The 17,853-nt window shown below is 38.2% G+C and overlaps 1 protein-coding gene across 8 annotated transcripts in view; it reads left to right on the top strand.

The window, feature by feature from the left end:
- MFSD8 (major facilitator superfamily domain containing 8) overlaps positions 1-17,853 on the top strand; it is a 49,038-nt gene that overhangs the window by 12,991 nt on the left and 18,194 nt on the right. For 3 of the 8 annotated variants that reach the window (XM_055385330.2, XM_055385325.2, XM_055385332.2), the window contains exons 3-6: positions 2,954-2,997; positions 8,800-9,040; positions 12,800-12,944; positions 13,950-14,005. In XM_055385330.2, coding sequence (XP_055241305.1) covers positions 2,954-2,997; positions 8,800-9,040; positions 12,800-12,944; positions 13,950-14,005 — 486 coding nt within the window. Of the gene's footprint in view, positions 1-2,953; positions 2,998-8,799; positions 9,041-10,645; positions 10,760-12,799; positions 12,945-13,949; positions 14,006-17,853 lie in introns of all 8 variants that reach the window. The other 5 variants (XM_055385328.2, XM_031010355.3, XM_055385331.2 and 2 more) reach the window with 3 other exon arrangements.

The raw sequence follows: 17,853 nt of genomic DNA, 5'->3' as shown, positions 1-17,853 counted from the left end.
GATTCTCCTGCCTCAGCCTCCTGAATAGATGAGACTACAGGCGCCTGCCACCACGCCCAGCTAATTTTTGTATTTTTAGTAGAGACGGGGTTTCACCATGTTGCCATTGCTGGTCTTGAACTCCTGACTTCAAATGATCTGCCTGCCGCAGTCTCCCAAAGTGCTTGGATTACAGGCATCATCCACTGTGCCTGGCCAACTTTAGATTTTAATTGGCATGTTAAACATTTTGTTTACAAATTTCTGTACTCCAAAATTGTAGCCTTGATTTAAAAGATTAATTGGTGCTTTCAGTCCTTTACTGATCAAAGTAACTTATGTCAATTCAAAATACTTTAAAATGAAGCTAATATTTATTTATTTTTATTTATTTATTTTTTTTGAGACAGAGTCTTGCTCTGTCACCCAGGCTGGAGTGCAGTAGCGCAATCTCTGCTCACTGCAAGCTTCGCCTCCCGGGTTCACGCCATTCTCCTGCCTCAACCTCCCGAGTAGCTGGGACTATGATGCATGCCGCTACACCCGGATAATTTTTTGTATTTTTAGTAGAGACAGGGTTTCACTGTGTTAGCCAGGATGGGCTCGATAGCCTGACCTCATGATCCGCCCGCCCAGGCCTCCCAAAGTGCTGGGATTACAGGCATGAGCCACCGTGCCTGGCCTGAAATGAAGCTAATAATTAAATTATGTTTTAAAATAGGGTTTATATAAGGAATGTACATGTACACCATGGATGAATCTTGAAAATATAATGCTAAGGCCAGGCGCGGTGGCTCACACCTGTAATCCCAGCATTTTAGGAGGCCGAGGCAGGCGGATTGCAAGGTCAGGAGATTGAGACCATCCTGGCCAACATGGTGAAACCCCATCTCTACTAAAAATACAAAAAATTAGCTGGGTGTGGTGACACGTGCTTGTAATGCCAGCTACTCGGGAGACTGAGGTGTGAGAATCGCTTGAACCCGGGAGGCGGAGATTGCAATGAGCCGAGATTGCGCCACTGCACTCCAGCCTGGTGACATAGCGAGACTCTGTCTCAAAAAAAAAAAAAAAAAATACTAAGTGAAAGAAGACAAGACAAAAGACCATGTATTATATTATTCTATTTGTATGAAAATACAGATAAAACTGTATAGAGTACAAACAAAGTACATTACTGGTTGTTTACAGCTGGCAGGAGAGGGGATGAAACAGGGTGATAGCTGAAGGGTATAGAGTTTTTTTTGAGGTGACAAATGTGTTCTAAAATTGACAGTAATGGCTGGGCGCAGTGGCTAATGCCTGTAATCCCAACACTTTGGGAGGCGAGGCAGGCAGATCACCTGAGGTCAGGAGTTCGAGACCAGCCTGGTCAACATGGTGAAACCTCATCTCTACTAAAGTACAAAAATTAGCCTGGTGTGGTGGCAGGAGCCTGTAATCCCAGCTGCTCGGGAGGCTGAGGCAGGAGAATCGCTTGAATCCAGGAGTCGGAGGTTGCAGTGAGCCGAGATCGGGTCACTACACTCCAGCCTGGGCGACAAGAAACTCTGTCTCAAAAAATAAATAAATCAAATAAAATTGACTGTAATGATGGTTGCACATATCTGTGATTATATTAAAACCCATTGTGATTATATTAAAACCCATTGAATTGTATACTTTAAATGCATAATTGTATGATATGGGAATTATATATCTCAACAGCTATTTTTTAAATTTATTTTTTCTTTTTTTTCCTTTTTTTTTTTTTGAGACAGAGTCTCACTCTCACCCAGACTGGAGTGCAGTGGTGCAATCTTGGCTCACTACAACCTCTGCCTCCATGTTCAAGCAATTCTCCTGCCTCAGCCTCCCGAATGGCTGGGATTACAGGCATGCGCTACCATGCCCAGCTAATTTTTGTATTTTTTTTTTGTAGAGACGGGGTTTCTCCATGCTGGCCAGGCTGGTCTCAAACTCCTGGCCTCAAGTGATTCACCCACCTCGGCCTTCCAGAGTTCTGGGATTACAGGCGTGAGACACTGTGCCCAGCCTCAATAAAGCCATTTTGAAGAACAGGCTTTATAGAATTTCTTGATTTGCCTAACATTTAACATTTATGTATTCATTTTTAATTTTTTTTGAGATGGAGTCAAGCTCTGTCACCCATGCTGGAGTGCAGTGGTGCAATGTTGGCTCACTACAACCTACTCCGCCTCCTGGGTTCAAGCAGTTCTTCTACCTCAGCCTCCTAAGTAGCTGGGATTACAGGCATGTGCCACCATGCCCGGCTAATTTTTATATTTTTAGTAGAGACAGGGTTTCACCATGTTGGCCAGGCCGGTCTCAAACTCCTGACCTTAGGTAATCTGCCTGCCTCAGCCTCCCAAAGTGCTGGGATTACAGGCATAAGTCACTGCTGGCTGCATTTGCCTAACATTTAAAGTTGACAAATAGTGTTGGAGTTAATCATTATAGTTTTCATGTAGTAAAGGCTAGCAGAAATAGTGAATTTTCTTTTAAGGTATGGCCATCTTGAAGTATTCTGGTTTTCTATAGCCCTCCTGTAGATGATCATTTTCCTTATTCCTGCTCTTCCCTTCAGTCAATTATCTCCTCCAAACAACACAGGATAGAAGCCTAGCACTTCCTGTCTAACAAAATAGCCTTTCCTCCATTCATTTCTGCTATAAAAACTTAACAAAGCTTTTGGTTATTTCCATTTACAGTAAAAGCACATGAGTATGGAGAAATAGATCCTCTGCTTTTTTGTATTTGTTATTAATTATGATGAGGGACTGTAATTGTATGTTCTTTTAGTCTTTATTTTTCTTCTGATAATTAAAATCTCATTGCCTCATAAATTAGGCATTTGTATGCATAGATTTTAGGTTCAGAATATTTTAAAATCCATGCCACAGTTCAGAAAATTGTATCTGTAATAATGATTAAATTATTATAAGTATAAATAACCTAGTTTGCTTCTTCACAGGGTTTTCTATAGTGATGATGTCCATATGGCCATATCTCCAAAAGGTTTGTACATTTCAATCTATTTTTCCCTTATAGCTACAGTAGTAGTAACTCTTACGTAGTTAAGTATTTTCTAAAGAGTCTCTTTGGTATTCTATGGTTTAATCTTTACAAGAATAATGAGATAATAGTTCCTTAAAAGAGGCTTATAAGTAATGTGACCATATGCTTTATTGTGCAAGCCAGAAAGAACACTTTTGAAGTGAAGAGAGTGCTATATAAGGAAAAATAGGATCATACCCAGATAGTCCCAGGCAAAGGTAGATGTATGATCACCTACTCAGAAGCCACATTCATATTCCATCATTACCTCTTCCCTAATAAAAAGGAAACTAGTAATAGTCTGAATTCCTAAAGTGTGTAAATGATATTTTTGTGGAATAATTTAACGCTTTTCCCATAAAATTAATTTGGGCTATCAGGTAACATTTTAAAGACTAGAACATATGTATTTTTTGATGCTGTTATTACTAGAAGGGGAAGAGGGGGTGACATGAATATGTAAGTTTGTTAGGTAGCTTAACATCAGTTGATCATCAGGTCCTGTCAGTTCTATCTTAAATCTCCAGGAAGAAACTTAACTAAAAATCAGTATATAAGTTGGTTACATAATTCATCTATAACAATGTTTTAGTAAAGGTTCTTAAAGAGTTCCTCTGTATTTCCTAACCTACTCCTTAACCTACTACTATCTGATTAACTTTTCTGCTGTCCTGAAACTGCTCTTGTAAGGTTTCCAGTTACTTAATTGTTGATCATGAAATACTTTTCAGTCCTTATTTTAGGTGACACCTGGATAGGATTTGACATTGTTGTCCTCTCCTTACTTCCTGAAACCACCTGTATTAGTCTGTTTTCTGTTGCTTATAACAGAATACCCTAAACTAGATAATTTATTTTAAAAAAGGAATTTATTTCTTACCGTTACAGAGGCTGAGAAGTCCTAGTTTGAGAGACCACATCTGGTGAGGGCCTTCTTGCTGGTGGGGACTCTCCAAAGAGTCCCAAGACAGTGTAGGGCATCACATGATGAAGGGGCTGAGCATGCTAGCTCAGGTCTCTCTTCCTTCTCTTATAAAGCCACCAGTTCCACTCCATGATAACCCATTAATACATAAATGGATTCATTCATGAGGGCACAGCCTTCATGATCCAATTGTTAGTTGGCAGATCTGTATCTGTACAGGTCTGCAGGAACCTCAATTCTTGCCTCCTGAAAGAAATAATTCAAGTAAAGGACATAAGGCAGAAGGAGAAACTGAGGCAAGTTGTAGAGCAGGAGTGAAAATTTATTAAAAAGCTTTAGAGCAAGAATGAAAGGAAGGAAAAGAAGGAAAGTACATTTGGAAGAGGGCCAAGTGGGCAACTTGAAAGACAAGCGTGCGGTTTGACCTTTTGACTTGGGATTTCATACACTGGCATAATTTTGGGGTCTTGCATTACTTCTCCCCACTCACCCCACCCCTGAGATCGTATCAGGAAGCTGCTAATTACCAGGTGTTTTCTATTTATTAGGAGGCTGCCTTTTCCTAGCACTAGCTGTGACCAATAATTACTTTAGAGAGCATTAACAACCGCCTGACCATCACCTAACAGTCTCTCCACACTCCCCATGTGAGGGGCAGGGGAGACCTCTCCTGCCCTGTTCATACCCAACTAGCTACCTAATGTAACACAGTCACTTCTTAAAGGTCCTACCTTTCAATATTTTAATAATATTAATTTAAATATTAATTTCCAAAAAATGAAATTTGGGGGACACATTCAAACCATGGCACCACCTCTTAGCTTCTGTGACATTTCTCTATCCTGGCTTTCCTCTTAACTCTAACGACTTATTCTTAAATTCTTTTGTGTATTCTTCCTTATCAGTTTATCCCTTGTTGGTTTTTCTATGAGGTTGGAGAGAGTGAGTGTGTGTGTGTGTGTGTTCGCACGTGCATGTGTGTGTTTTATCCTAGATTCTGAACTTTGTCCCATATTAGATGTATAGCCAACAATTTATTAGATAAATCCATGGTACTTGGACGAACTCAGGCTCCTCAGGTCTTTACACATTTGTCTCCCTTTTTACTGGAATGCTTTTCCTCTCTCCATCTTTCTTTTGCTCTCCCCTTTCTCCTTCCTCACTGTCTTTTATTCACTCTTCAAGGTTTTGCTCCAGTGTCACCTCCTCTGGAAAGCCGCCTCTCTCTCTCTCTTTTTTTTTTTTTTTTGCAATGGAGTCTTGCTCTGTTGCCCAGGCTGGCATGCAGTGGCATGATCTTGGTGTGCTGCAATCTCTGCCTTAAGGGTTCAAGCGATTCTCCTGCCTCAGTCTCCCAAGTAGCCGGGACTACAGACGCCAGCTACCACACCCAGCTAATTTTTGTATTTTTAGTAGAGACGGGGTTTCACCATATCGGCCAGGCTGATCTCTACCTGACCTCAGGTGGTCCACCCACCTCGGCCTCCCAAAGTGCTGGGATTTCCACCTCCTGGGTTCAAGCGATTCTCATGCCTCAGCCTTCCAAGTAGCTGGGATTACAGGTACCTGCCACCATGCCTGGCTAATTTTTGTAATTTTAGTAGAAGTGGGTTTTCGGCATGTTGGCCAGGCTGATCTCGAACGCCTGACCTCAGGTGATCCTGCCTCAGCCTCCCCAGTTGCTGGGGTTACAGATGTGAGCCACCGCACCTGGCCTGGAAAGCCTTCTCTCACTGTCCCTCACAACAATTTGGGTCAGAAGCTTTTCCTGCATACTCCCGTTTCCCTTTATCATTAGCCCTTAATATGGAGTGTCCTAACACTGTATTTACAGAGAGTTTACTTAACTCCCCTACTAGATTGTCTAGATTGTTAGGATTGTTTTTTTTTTTTTTAATTTTTGGTTTTTTTTTTTTTGTAAATGGAGTCTCGCTCTGTCACCCAGGCTCGAGGTCAGTGATGCAATCTTGGCTCACTGCAGCCTCCACGTCCAAGGTTCAAGTGATTCTCCTGCCCCAGCCTCCCAAGTAGCTGGGATTACAGTCGTGCACCACCACGCCCAGCTAATTTTTGTATCTTTAGTAGAGACAGGGTTTCACTGTGTTGACCAGGCTGGTCTCAAACCCCTGACCTTGGGTGACCCACCACCTCAGCCTCTCAAAGTGCTGGCATTACAAGTGTGAGCCACCATGCCCAGCCCAGTTTTTACGAATTTCTACTTTTTGAAAATGCTCTCCTAAAATACATTTTTAAAGGAATATAAGAAGAAAAGAAATACAAATTTTACTTTTTACTGGTTTAGTGCCATATTTTCATTGCTATTTTGAAAATAATATTACATGAAATTATTACCCATTACACTAAAAATTCTTTCCATGCTGGTAGTCATTGGAATTGGCACAATTCTGGAGCAACGTCTTCTCTACTAAAAAGATATTTTCATGTATCAAAATTCTTAATTTCTTGGCGTTTAGTCTTTTTAGTCAAAATTCTCAAAAGAAGGATATTAGTAGTGATTAGGTCTACTCAGCATACTATGTTGAGTTTTGAAAAGTACTCTCTTTTCTCCAGATATTTTGAAAACTCTTTAAAGAGTCTTGCTATCAGGTCCAGTGCTGTGACTCACGTGCCTGTAATCCCAGCGCTTTGGGAGGCCAAGTTGGGAGGATTGCTTGAGCCCAAGAGTTCAAGACCAGCCTGGGTAACGATATAAGACCTCGTCTCTACAAAAAAATTTAAAAAGTTAGCTGGGTATGGTGGTGCTACTCCCTGTAGTCCCAGCTGCTTGGGAGCCTGAGTTGGGAGGATTTCTTGAGCAAAGGAGTTTGAGGTTACAGTGAGCCAAGATTATGCCACTGTATTCTGGCCTGGGTGACAGAGCCAGACCCTGTCTCAGAAAAAAAAAAAAAAAAAAAAAGTTTTGCTTTCAAACCACTACACATTTAACATTAAAATTGAGTTTTCATTGCTTTTTTGAAAATTAAAATTTTATGTAACATGAAATTATTATTTTCTATTTTAATAGAGATGACAAATGAAGCTAAAGGTAATACAGGGAGAAAATGAAAACCAGAGTACCTAAAATGAAAGATATTTTAACGGCTAGAACTTTAAATATTATGTATCATTATACTTTTGCATATTATTTATTTTTTTCATAAAGAAAAACGCACCTAAATATTTTCACTTTAAATATCTTTAGGGAATTACCAGGCACGGTGGCTCACACCTACAATCCCAGCACTTTGGGAGGCCAAGGCAGGCAGCTCACCTGAGGTCAGGAGTTAAGAGACCAGCCTGGCCAACATGGTGAAACCACGTCACTACTAAAAAAAATATAAAAATTAGCTGTGCCCACGTGGTGGCACATGCCTGTAATCTCAGCTACTTGGGAGGCTGAGGCAGGAGAATCGCTTGAACCTGGGAGGTAGAGGTTGTAGTGACCTGAGATCGCACCATTGCACCCCAGCCTGGGCAACAAGATCAAAACTCCATCTCAAAAGTAAATAAATAAATAAAATAAAATAAATAAATAAATATCTTTAGGAAACAAAAGGTCATAGGTTTCCTTATTAAATTGTTCTACCACTTACCTATATTTGTTTAAATTTATTTCCTAAAATTTAATAAAAGCCATTAAATAGGAAGATTAGAGATAGAATCTTCCTATGTTGCCCAGACTGGAGTGCAGTGGCTTTTCACAGGTACAGTCATAGTGTGTTACAGCCTCCAACTCCTGGGCTCAAGGGATCCTTCTACTCTAGACTGCTGAGTAGCTGAGATTACAGGCATGGGCCACTTCGCCTGGCTTAGCCTACCACATATGAAAAAAAGTAATCTGGCTGGGTGCGGTGGCTCATGCCACTAATCCCAATATTTTGGGAGGCCAAGGTGGGAGAATTCCTCCCTCCCGTGGCAGGAGGATTGCTTTGCGAGTTGGAGGCGGGAAGTTCAAGACCAGCCTGGGCAACATAGGGAGACCCTGTCTCTACAAAAATAAAAAAATTAGGTGGGCATGGTGGTGCATACCTGTAGTCCTAGCTACTCAAGAGGCTGAGGCAGGAGGATCACTTGGGCCTCAAAGGTCGAGGCTGCACTGAGCCGTGATCGCACCACTGCCCTCCAGCCTGGGTGACAGAGTGAGACCCTGTCTCAAAAAAATAAATAAAAATAAAAATAAACAATAGTGCCTTTTCTAAGCTAACATTTTCTATTTTTCTGAAAGTATTTTATTTTCTGAGTTGTAGTCATTTGGTTCTCCCCTTAAGTTCATCATGATATGTAAACCCTTTTAAAGTGGTAGAATACTGAGTGGTCTATATAGAACGGAAGAATTTATAACAGGTTTATTGAGATAATTGTCTATCATCTTTTGTGTTTTTATTATCTTATGCATTTGACTCTTGTGCCTAGTTTTTTTAAAAAAAATGATTTACAGCGCTAATGGCTGTTTAACGTATAGGGGTAGCATAAGTCTAAAGAATTCTATTTACAAGAATTAAAGAATAGCTTATATTATTTTTCATGATGTTATTGCTATATGCGTATATAGTGTGTGTGATTATCTTCTTACCAAGGTTTATATGAACCAAAAATTTCCAGTCATTCTTAAAAATGAGCCTCCCAAGCATTTTTCCCTTGTGTACAGTCTATTGTTAGCACATTTAATTGTATTGTCAGAAGTTTGAATCCCTTACTATAAGTAATAGTGTTATAAAACTTATACGTTAGAATTGTTTTTATTTTTTGATAGGAAATCTTACATGGTATGACAAATGTATTTAGTTTTAAACTTTTCTTGGATAACAATTCTTAAAGCACTGTACCTTTTTCTGCAGATTGATCCGACAGCTGATACAAGTTTTTTGGGCTGGGTTATTGCTTCATATAGTCTTGGCCAAATGGTAGCTTCACCTATATTTGGTTTATGGTCTAATTATAGACCAAGAAAAGAGCCTCTTATTGTCTCCATCTTGATTTCCGTGGCAGCCAACTGCCTCTATGCATATCTCCACATCCCAGCTTCTCATAATAAATACTACATGCTGGTTGCTCGTGGATTGTTGGGAATTGGAGCAGGTAAGGTTGTATGTATATGTTTGGTTGTGTCATATTCACATTCATTCTGACATTTATGGCTCACTTTCACCTGGTCTTATCCCCTTTTAAACTCATATTTCACAGTTCAACATACATGTCTCTCATTGTAAACAAATATTTTTCCTATCATTTTGCCTTTGCTCATGATGTTCTCATTACCTATAGTTTCTCTTCTGTTCCCATCATTCTTCATCCTTCAAGATTCAGTTTAAACCAGGTGTGGTGGCACGTGCCTATAATACCAGCTACTCAGGAGACTGAGGTAGCAGAATCTCTTGAGCCGAGGAGTTCGAGGCCAGCCTGGGTAACATAGGGAGACCTCCATCTAAAAAAAAAAAAACCCAAAACAAAAATAGATCCAATTCAAGCTCCACATTTTCCACAAAGCTGTCTTGGGCTACCCTGCCCCTTAAGAGATTTTTTTCTTCTCTGACATGTCTCTGGCACTTGCTTATAGTATTGTACTGTTTCTATCCTTTCTCACTAACCAGATAATAATTTTTTTTTTTTTTTGAAACGGAGTCTTACTCTGTCGCCCAGACTGGAATGCAGTGGCGCAGTCTTGGCTCACTGCATCCTCTACCTGCCTGGGTTCAAGCAATTCTCCTGCCTCAGCCTCCCGAGTAGCTGGGATTACAGGCGTCTGCCACTGTACCTGGCTAATTTTTGTATTTTTAGTAGAGACGCAGTTTCACCATCTTGGCCAGGCTGGTCTTGAACTCCTGACCTCGTGATCCACTCGCCTCGGCCTCCCAAAGTGCTGGGATTACAGTCATGAGCCACCATTCCCAACCTAAACTTTTTGCAATTAGAAAGAATTAATGATACTTTAAAAACATCCTATGCCCCCTAACAGAGTCTCTTGAATGTAATGTACTCAATGAAAATTTTCAGTAAAATTGTTAGTGCATTTTTTTCTGTTTCTTATATTACATGTCTATGCATACGGAGTTTGTAATATTGTAATACTTTTCTTTTAAAAACAGTTGTAGTAATCAATGGTATGCCATTCACTCAGTGCTTTTTTAGTACTAAGTAAGTTTGATATTCTCTTTTTTTTTTTTTTTTTTTTTTTTGCACTGTTGTCCAGGCTAGAGTGCAGTGGCGTGATCTTGGCTCATTGCAACCTCAGCCTCCTGGGTTCAAGCAGTTCTTCTGCCTCAGCCTCCTGAGTAGTTGGGACTACAGGTGGATAATTTTTGAATTTTTAGTAGAGACGGGGTTTCACCATGTTGGCCAGGCTGGTCTTGAACTCCTGACCTCAAAATGATCCACCTACCTCAACCTCTGAAAGTGCTGGGATTACAGATGTGAGCCATTGTGCCCGGCTTGGTTTTCTTACGATACCATTTTTTCACTCATTGATATCTTTAACTGTTTTCATATTACCAAAACTAGTATGTTCCATTAATTGATGCATTTGCTTAATAAAAATACCTTACATGCTTTGTGTGATCATAAAGAGGAAGCAGTGACTGTACTGTTGACCAAGATTTCTTCTTCTGTATAAAGTCAAATTGGATTGAATTTTATAAACTGAATGATACTTTCTTTTACTTTGGATTATTGTATCTTGTTTTTAAGGAAATGTAGCAGTTGTTAGATCATATACTGCTGGTGCTACTTCCCTTCAGGAAAGAACAAGTTCCATGGCAAACATAAGCATGTGTCAAGCATTAGGTTTTATTCTAGGTCCAGGTAGGTGTTCTTCACATGTCATTACTTGAATTTGAATTGGGAAAACTTTTGAGGCTTAAATATTCAGTGTAACCCAAGTATAAAAACTCATAGCTGAAGGGAAAGGGAGGAAAGCTAATTTTTTTTTAAATCCAGGAATGAGGCTACACTCATTTTGTCTTGATGCCAATCCACTAAATTAAGTGCTATTGGTCCCCTTTTATAGTTGAGAGTGCCAGTGCATAGAGAATCTAAGTAAATTGTCCAAGGTCACCCTTTTGCTGAGTGTTAAAAAAATTAGTGAGGCCATGCGTGGTGGTCCACACCTGTAATCTCAGCACTTTGGGGGTCTGTGGAAGGCAGATCACCTGAGGTCAGGAGTTTGAGACCAGCCTGGCCAACATGGTGAAACCCCATCTCTACTAAAAATACAAAAATTAGCCAGGTGTGGTGGCGGGCACCTGTAATCCCAGCTACTTGGGAGGCTGAGGCAGGGGAATCGCTTGAACTCGGAGGCAGAGGTTGCAGTGAGCTGAGATCACATCATTGTACTCCAGCTTGGGCAACAAGCGTGAGACTCTGTCTCAAAAAAAATTAATGAGATTTAATATTTCCTCAAGGCAAATTAATTTTCTGCTGAGTAAAGAATCAGTCATTTTCATGCCTAGAATAATATTGAAAAACCATATAATTGGTCCATATTTTGAATATTGAAGTTATGAATATTATCAGTTTGAATCCAACTCAGCTTACTTCATCATTAACACCCCATCTCCCACCCCCAGTTTCCATTATGTTCCTCTATTTAGCCAAAAAGAAAAGGCTCAACAGAAGGGAATCTAATTCACTGTTCACCAAAATCTACTATTTCAGTTTCGTACCCTGAAACAAATACAAGCACAAATGTAGAATAATTGAACTTGAATACTATATTGTAAAGTACATGAGGACATGGTTTGAGTCTTTATTTACCAGTCTACCCTCAGTATCTAGCATAATACCTGGTATAGACTTATGTTCTTAGTAAGTATTTTTTACCACCTTAAAAGCATTTTAAAGATTATGTCATTTAAAAATTTTGCATTATAGATGAGTAAATGTAAGCCTGAAGAGCTTCGATGACTTTTCCAATAATAAGCCCTCAACAAGCACTAACATTTATTGTGTGCTTACTGTATGCTAGTCACTGTTCTAAGTACGGTAGGTGCAGTATTTTAGTCCTCACCCTAGAGTTATATGTGAATTACTGTAGAGCCACATATAGAATCTAAATCAGAAGAGCAAACCAGTACTCTTCCAATTGAGTTTTTGCCACAGATCCAAATTAGATTTTGCCACTTCATATTTCTTTAGAGTGCTTTATCCAGCAGTCCAAAAACACTTCTAACTAATGTTTAAAATCACTAAAAAAAACTTCAAATACTAAGGTGGATTATGTATGCTTTTGGATGAAATAATTTTTTTTTTCATTTTACTTGTATATAATACTATGGTCAAATGATAAATATATATATACACACACACACATATATATATATATACCATATACAGAATAATATTTAAGATATCTGATCTAAAATATGATATTTTCATTCTTATAATGAAGCTGATTAAACCTTTATAATTAATTTTTGGAAGAAATTGTGTAATTTAAATTGCCTATGGAGATGTTTTGTAAAAAACTGAGAAGTTATGTAAGATACAACTCCTTGTGAATGCATGTAAATCAGTGTTTCACAAACTTTTTTTCATTATTGTCTCCCTAAGGAGCCTTTTTCGGTGTTTTTTTCCTACTCTCTTTACCCCATAAAATTTTAGTGCCACAGATGTGTCATATATCTTTTATGTACCATATGTATATCTGTACATACCTGCTTTATACATAAAAAGAGGAAATTTTTTGACCCCCCCATCAAGAACCAATTCCATCTGTTGAGAATGCATGATATAGAAGGATGATTCCATAACATTGTTCCCAATTCTGTTGTAAATGTCTTTTTCATTTTTTTATCCTATGCTTCTCATATAATAATTCATCTGTGAAAATTTTATCTTAATAAGTTTTTCAGACTTGTTTTACATTCCTTGGAGAAAAAGGTGTGACATGGGATGTGATTAAACTGCAGATAAACATGTATACAACACCAGTTTTACTTAGCGCCTTCCTGGGAATTTTAAATATTATTCTGATCCTTGCCATACTAAGGTAATTAGATAGAAATGATAAAACTATTTTTGTAGATTGTGAAATTTAATGAGCTTTGTAATTGTTGGAAGATAATTATCCTTATGAAGTGTATGTAGTTTTTTATGTCTATAGTTTGTTTATATTTTTTGGTCAGGTAGTACTAAAGCATGTAATACTGGCAACCAAAAGACAACCTGATAAATGAGAACAGAAAAGGAAGGTCTTTGAAGATTCAAGGTTTTTGTTTTTTTTTTTTTTTTTTTTTTGAGACAAGATCTTACTCTGTTGCTCAGACTGGAGGGCAGTGTCACTATCTCGGCTCAATGCAACCTCCATCTCCTGGATTCAAGGATTCTCATACCTCAGCTTCCCGAGTAGCTGGGGCTACAGGTGCATGCCACCACATCCAGCTAATTTTTGTTTCACCATGTTGGCCAGGCTGATCTTGAACTCCTGACCTCAAAGTGATCTGCCCACCTCGGCCTCCCAAAGTGCTGGGATTACAGGCATGAGCCACGTGAGGCTGTGCCCGGCCTCAAGGTTTGGTCTTGATTTACTAACTACATGTTGCTAAGTAGGGGAAAGGCATGGAAGTAACATTTTAAATAGATTAATGGATTTGTATCAGTCTTAAATATAAAAGTTACTAGTAATATATATCTCTTTTATATATTCGAAAAAATTTTTTAAAATTGTTTTATTTAGAGTGCTTTATTCAATAGTCTAAAAACATTTATTACTAATGTTTATAATCACTATAAAACTTCAAATACTAAAGTAGATCATGTATGCTTTAGGATGAGTTGGATTTTTTTCATTTTACCTGTTTATGATAATTTGATAAGAATTGTAACTTCTGTCTTAAGTTTATTGGTTATATCTCATTGGTAACAGTTTTATTACTGAAAAACCAATAAAAGAAACTACATTAGAATGTGAAAAAAATACAATGCCGATAATAAATTTAAACAACTTCTCTATTAAGCATTTTATAGGTACAATATTTGTGTTTTTCTTTTTAAGAGAACATCGTGTGGATGACTCAGGAAGACAGTGTAAAAGTATTAATTTTGAAGAAGGTACTTTTAACCCATTTGGCTGAATTAATATAACATTATCAAAGTGTTTCTAATGATTCTGTTTGTTTGGTATTTACTTCGATTTTGCTTCTGAGGACAACACAGTGGGTGATTGGGGAAGATCTTCAAAGCTGAAAGTGACCTAAATTTATTTATTTATTTATTTATTTATTTATTTTTTGTTTTTTGAGACAGAGCTCGCTCTGTCGCCCAGGCTGGAGTGCAGTGGCGGGATCTCTGCTCACTGCAAGCTCTGCCTCCGGGGTTCATGCCATCCTCCTGCCTCAGCCTCCTGAGTAGCTGGGACTACAGGCGCACGCCGCCACGCCTGGCTAATTTTTTGTATTTTTAGTAGAGACGGGGTTTCACCATGTTAGCCAGGATGGTCTCGATCTCCTGACCTTGTGATCCACCCGCCTTGGCCTCCCAAAGTGCTGGGATTACAGGCGTGAGCAAATTGATTTTTTTTAAAGAGGCATACCCATATCGGTTATTTGGTGGTCATGATTGACAAGGTTACAAACATTGTAAAAAATCGCTTTGTCTTATTTTCAGAGAGCCAGTATCCTAAAGCCTTTGAGGTATTTGCAATGATTTCCATATCTTTACTACCAAATAAATATGTCTATTTAAAGCAGTTCTTTATTAAGTATGAAAATGGGTATGGTTTTGCCTTTTTATTTTTGTTGTTTTGGTATACTTTAGAAATATACATTTTCATCTTTTAGATCTTCTGTGATTCATATAAGCCAGAGAACCCAGTAAGTAGCTATATTTTACCAAAAAAAAAAAAAAAAAACTGTTATTTAGGTACTAATTATATCCTCCTTGGGGAAAGAATGCAAGGACTGATCCTGGCCCTCAGTAGTTCATAAAGTTGTGGAAAAGACATAGTATTATTTTACTATTTTACCCGGTACTTTCATAGCTCTTTTATTTAATTTTCACAAAAGAAATAGTGGAAGATAAATGTAGTAGAGCAGAGTGGTGAGGAGCTACAGTAAGTTTTTGAACTAGGAGAAGTTTGACATTGATTCCATGCAGAGGCTAATCCAGATTGGTTATATCTCACTGGTAATATCTCACTGGTAACAATTTCATTACTGAAAAGCCAGTAAAAGAAACTGTATCGAATGTGAAAAAAATACAATGCCAGTAACAAATTTAAACAATTTCTTTATTAAGCTTTTCATAGGTACAATATTTGTGTTTTTCTTTTTAAGAGAACATTGTGTGGATGACTCAGGAAGACAGTATAAAAGTATTAATTTTGACTATGCCTGAAGTAGGGCAGTGACTGAGAATGGAGAAGGGATAAGTAGGAGTTGTTGAAGGAGGAATCAAGATAGAGATTTGGATAGAGAATATTAAGGATTAGAGAAAGCCAACATTTCTGCCAGGTTTTGATTCTAGATCACCTGGAAGAATGAGAGAGAACAAGAATTTAGGAAGGGAGGTTAGATGAAAAGAGAAGATGATTTCAATTTGGATCAAGCTGAATATGCTGTTACTCTAGAACAACTAAAAAATCCCACAGGCATTTGTAATTTTGACAGTAGAAATAAAAGCTAGAGATAAAAATTTATGAGTCATCCAGTGAAAAACACTATGGCAGCAAAAAGGGAGTGAGAGAAAGGATGGCATGATGATTCAAGTGTGGCAAAAGATTGTTGAATCTGAGGAATGAATATGTGAGAATATGTTTGAAAACTTTCAAAATAAAAAATAAAGAATGAGAGGTGAAGTGCCAGCAGTGTGTATAAACTCCTTTTTTCAAAGGTAAAAAATAGGATGCTAACTTCAAGGAGCTATCAGGTAAAGCGAAGGAGGAAGTTAAGAGGGTGAGGTAGAGGTATGACAAAGGGAAGATATGTAAAAATCAGTATTTCAGAACTTGGAAGGGGATAATGATATACATCAGTGCTTCATTTACTTTAATGTGCTTAGAAATCACCTGGGAACCTTGTTAAGATGCAAATTCTGATTCATTAGGCTTAGGGTGATACTTAATAGGGTTGCCTGTAAAACATAGGATGTTGCTTCTCAGAATAGGGGAGTTAATAAAGAAATATAAAAATATATAATTTATATATAATAAAAAATAAAACACAAAATGCCCAATTAAATTTGAATAATGTTTTAATATAAATATGTCCCACCCAGTTAAATTTGGATTTCAATAAACAACAAATAACGTTGGTTTTTTTTTTTCTTTAATAGAGACAGGATCTTGCCATATTGTCCAGGCTGGCCTTAAACTCCTGGACTCAAGTGATCTGCCTCCCTGGGCCTCCCAAAGTGCTAGGATTACAGGTGTGAGCCACTGCACCTGGAAACAAATAACTTTTAGTATTAATACAATCCAGCTGGGCGCAGTGGCTCATGCCTGTAATCCCAGCACTTTGGGAGGCCAAAGCAGGTGGATCACCTGAGGTCAGGAGTTCAAGACCACCCTTGGCCAACATGGTGAAACCCTGTCTCTGCTAAAAATATAAATATTAGCTGGGTGTGATGGCAGGCGCCTGTAATCCCAGCTACTCATGAGGCTGAGGCAGGAGAATCGCTTGAACCTGGGAGGCAGAAGTTGCAGTGAGCCGATATCACGCCATGTACTCCAGCCTGGGTGACAGAGTGAGGCTCTGTCTCAAAAAAAAAAAAAAAAAGTATAAATACAATCCAAATACTTCATGGAACATTCTTATACTTAACTTTCAAATATGGCACAGAACATATTTATATTAACACTTATTGTTTATCTGAAATTTAAATTTAACTGGGTCTCCTGTATATTTACTAAATCTGGCAACCCTAGTGAGATGCTGAGCATCTGCATTTATAACAAACTACCATGTGATGTGATGCTTCTGGTCTACAAATCACACTTTGTGCAGCAAAGATTGAGAGCTATGCTGCCCAATATAGTAGCCATTAGCCACATGTGGCTATTTAAATAAAGTAAATTTAAGAAATTATTTTCTGTCATACTAGCCACATTTCAAGTGCTCAATAATGGGTATATGTGGCTAGTGGCCACTGTATTAGCATAGATAAATAACATTTCCGTCACGTCACAGTTCTGTTGGGCAGCACTGTTCTAAAGTACAAATGGGAATGAGTTTAGAGAAGATGTAGTGTTTTCTTTTATGAGATTTCTAGTTACTTCAAAATAATTTTTATAAATAAAATTTTTAAATTTCAGTAAATGTTTGCATAAAATATGTCTGGTAAAAACTTCCATAATTGTTTTAATTTAAAGCTATTCAAATTTAAAGAGGTTATTATGAGACAGGATTATAATTTCTAATTGCATAGAATTTGAATCCATATACTAATGTAGTCTTTTAAAAAATGTGTAATTAGGATATCTAGTCAATCCCCATAGTCTAGGATGCAACATTTCTGAGATACCCCACTGAAGCCAACACTGAGTAGAAGCTATAGGAAACTAACCACATATTATGAAGCAAACTCCAGTCTGACTTGGGGCAATATTGATACTGACTTGAAGGAGTAAAGACTGACTTCTAGGTGGTGATTAAGAATCAGAGAGGTCTATCCAAAATAGTACAAGAGCCACAACCATCAGGGCCTACCCCTGGCAAAGGTTCTGGACAAAGGTGGCCAGTTCTCTTTGTGTGATTACAAAGGAAGGTCATAAGGCTATGTTGAGCGTCCAAGGTGCTTAATTCCCTTTAAGTATAGCAGACTATTTCCAAATCTACTTATTGTTGGAGGAGGAACTCCTTCTCAAGAATCCTGAGATAGAAAAGCAGGCATTATTATGAAAAAAATCATAGAAACTTACTGCATCTTAGGAAAGCCCCCCAACCCACCCACCACCAACAACT

The sequence above is a fragment of the Gorilla gorilla genome, chromosome 3, assembly GCF_029281585.2.
Source record: "Gorilla gorilla gorilla isolate KB3781 chromosome 3, NHGRI_mGorGor1-v2.1_pri, whole genome shotgun sequence".
NCBI classification, from domain to species: Eukaryota; Metazoa; Chordata; class Mammalia; order Primates; family Hominidae; genus Gorilla; species Gorilla gorilla.
Note: the sequence above shows the minus strand (reverse complement) of the source record. Positions and strands in the feature narration are given on the sequence as shown.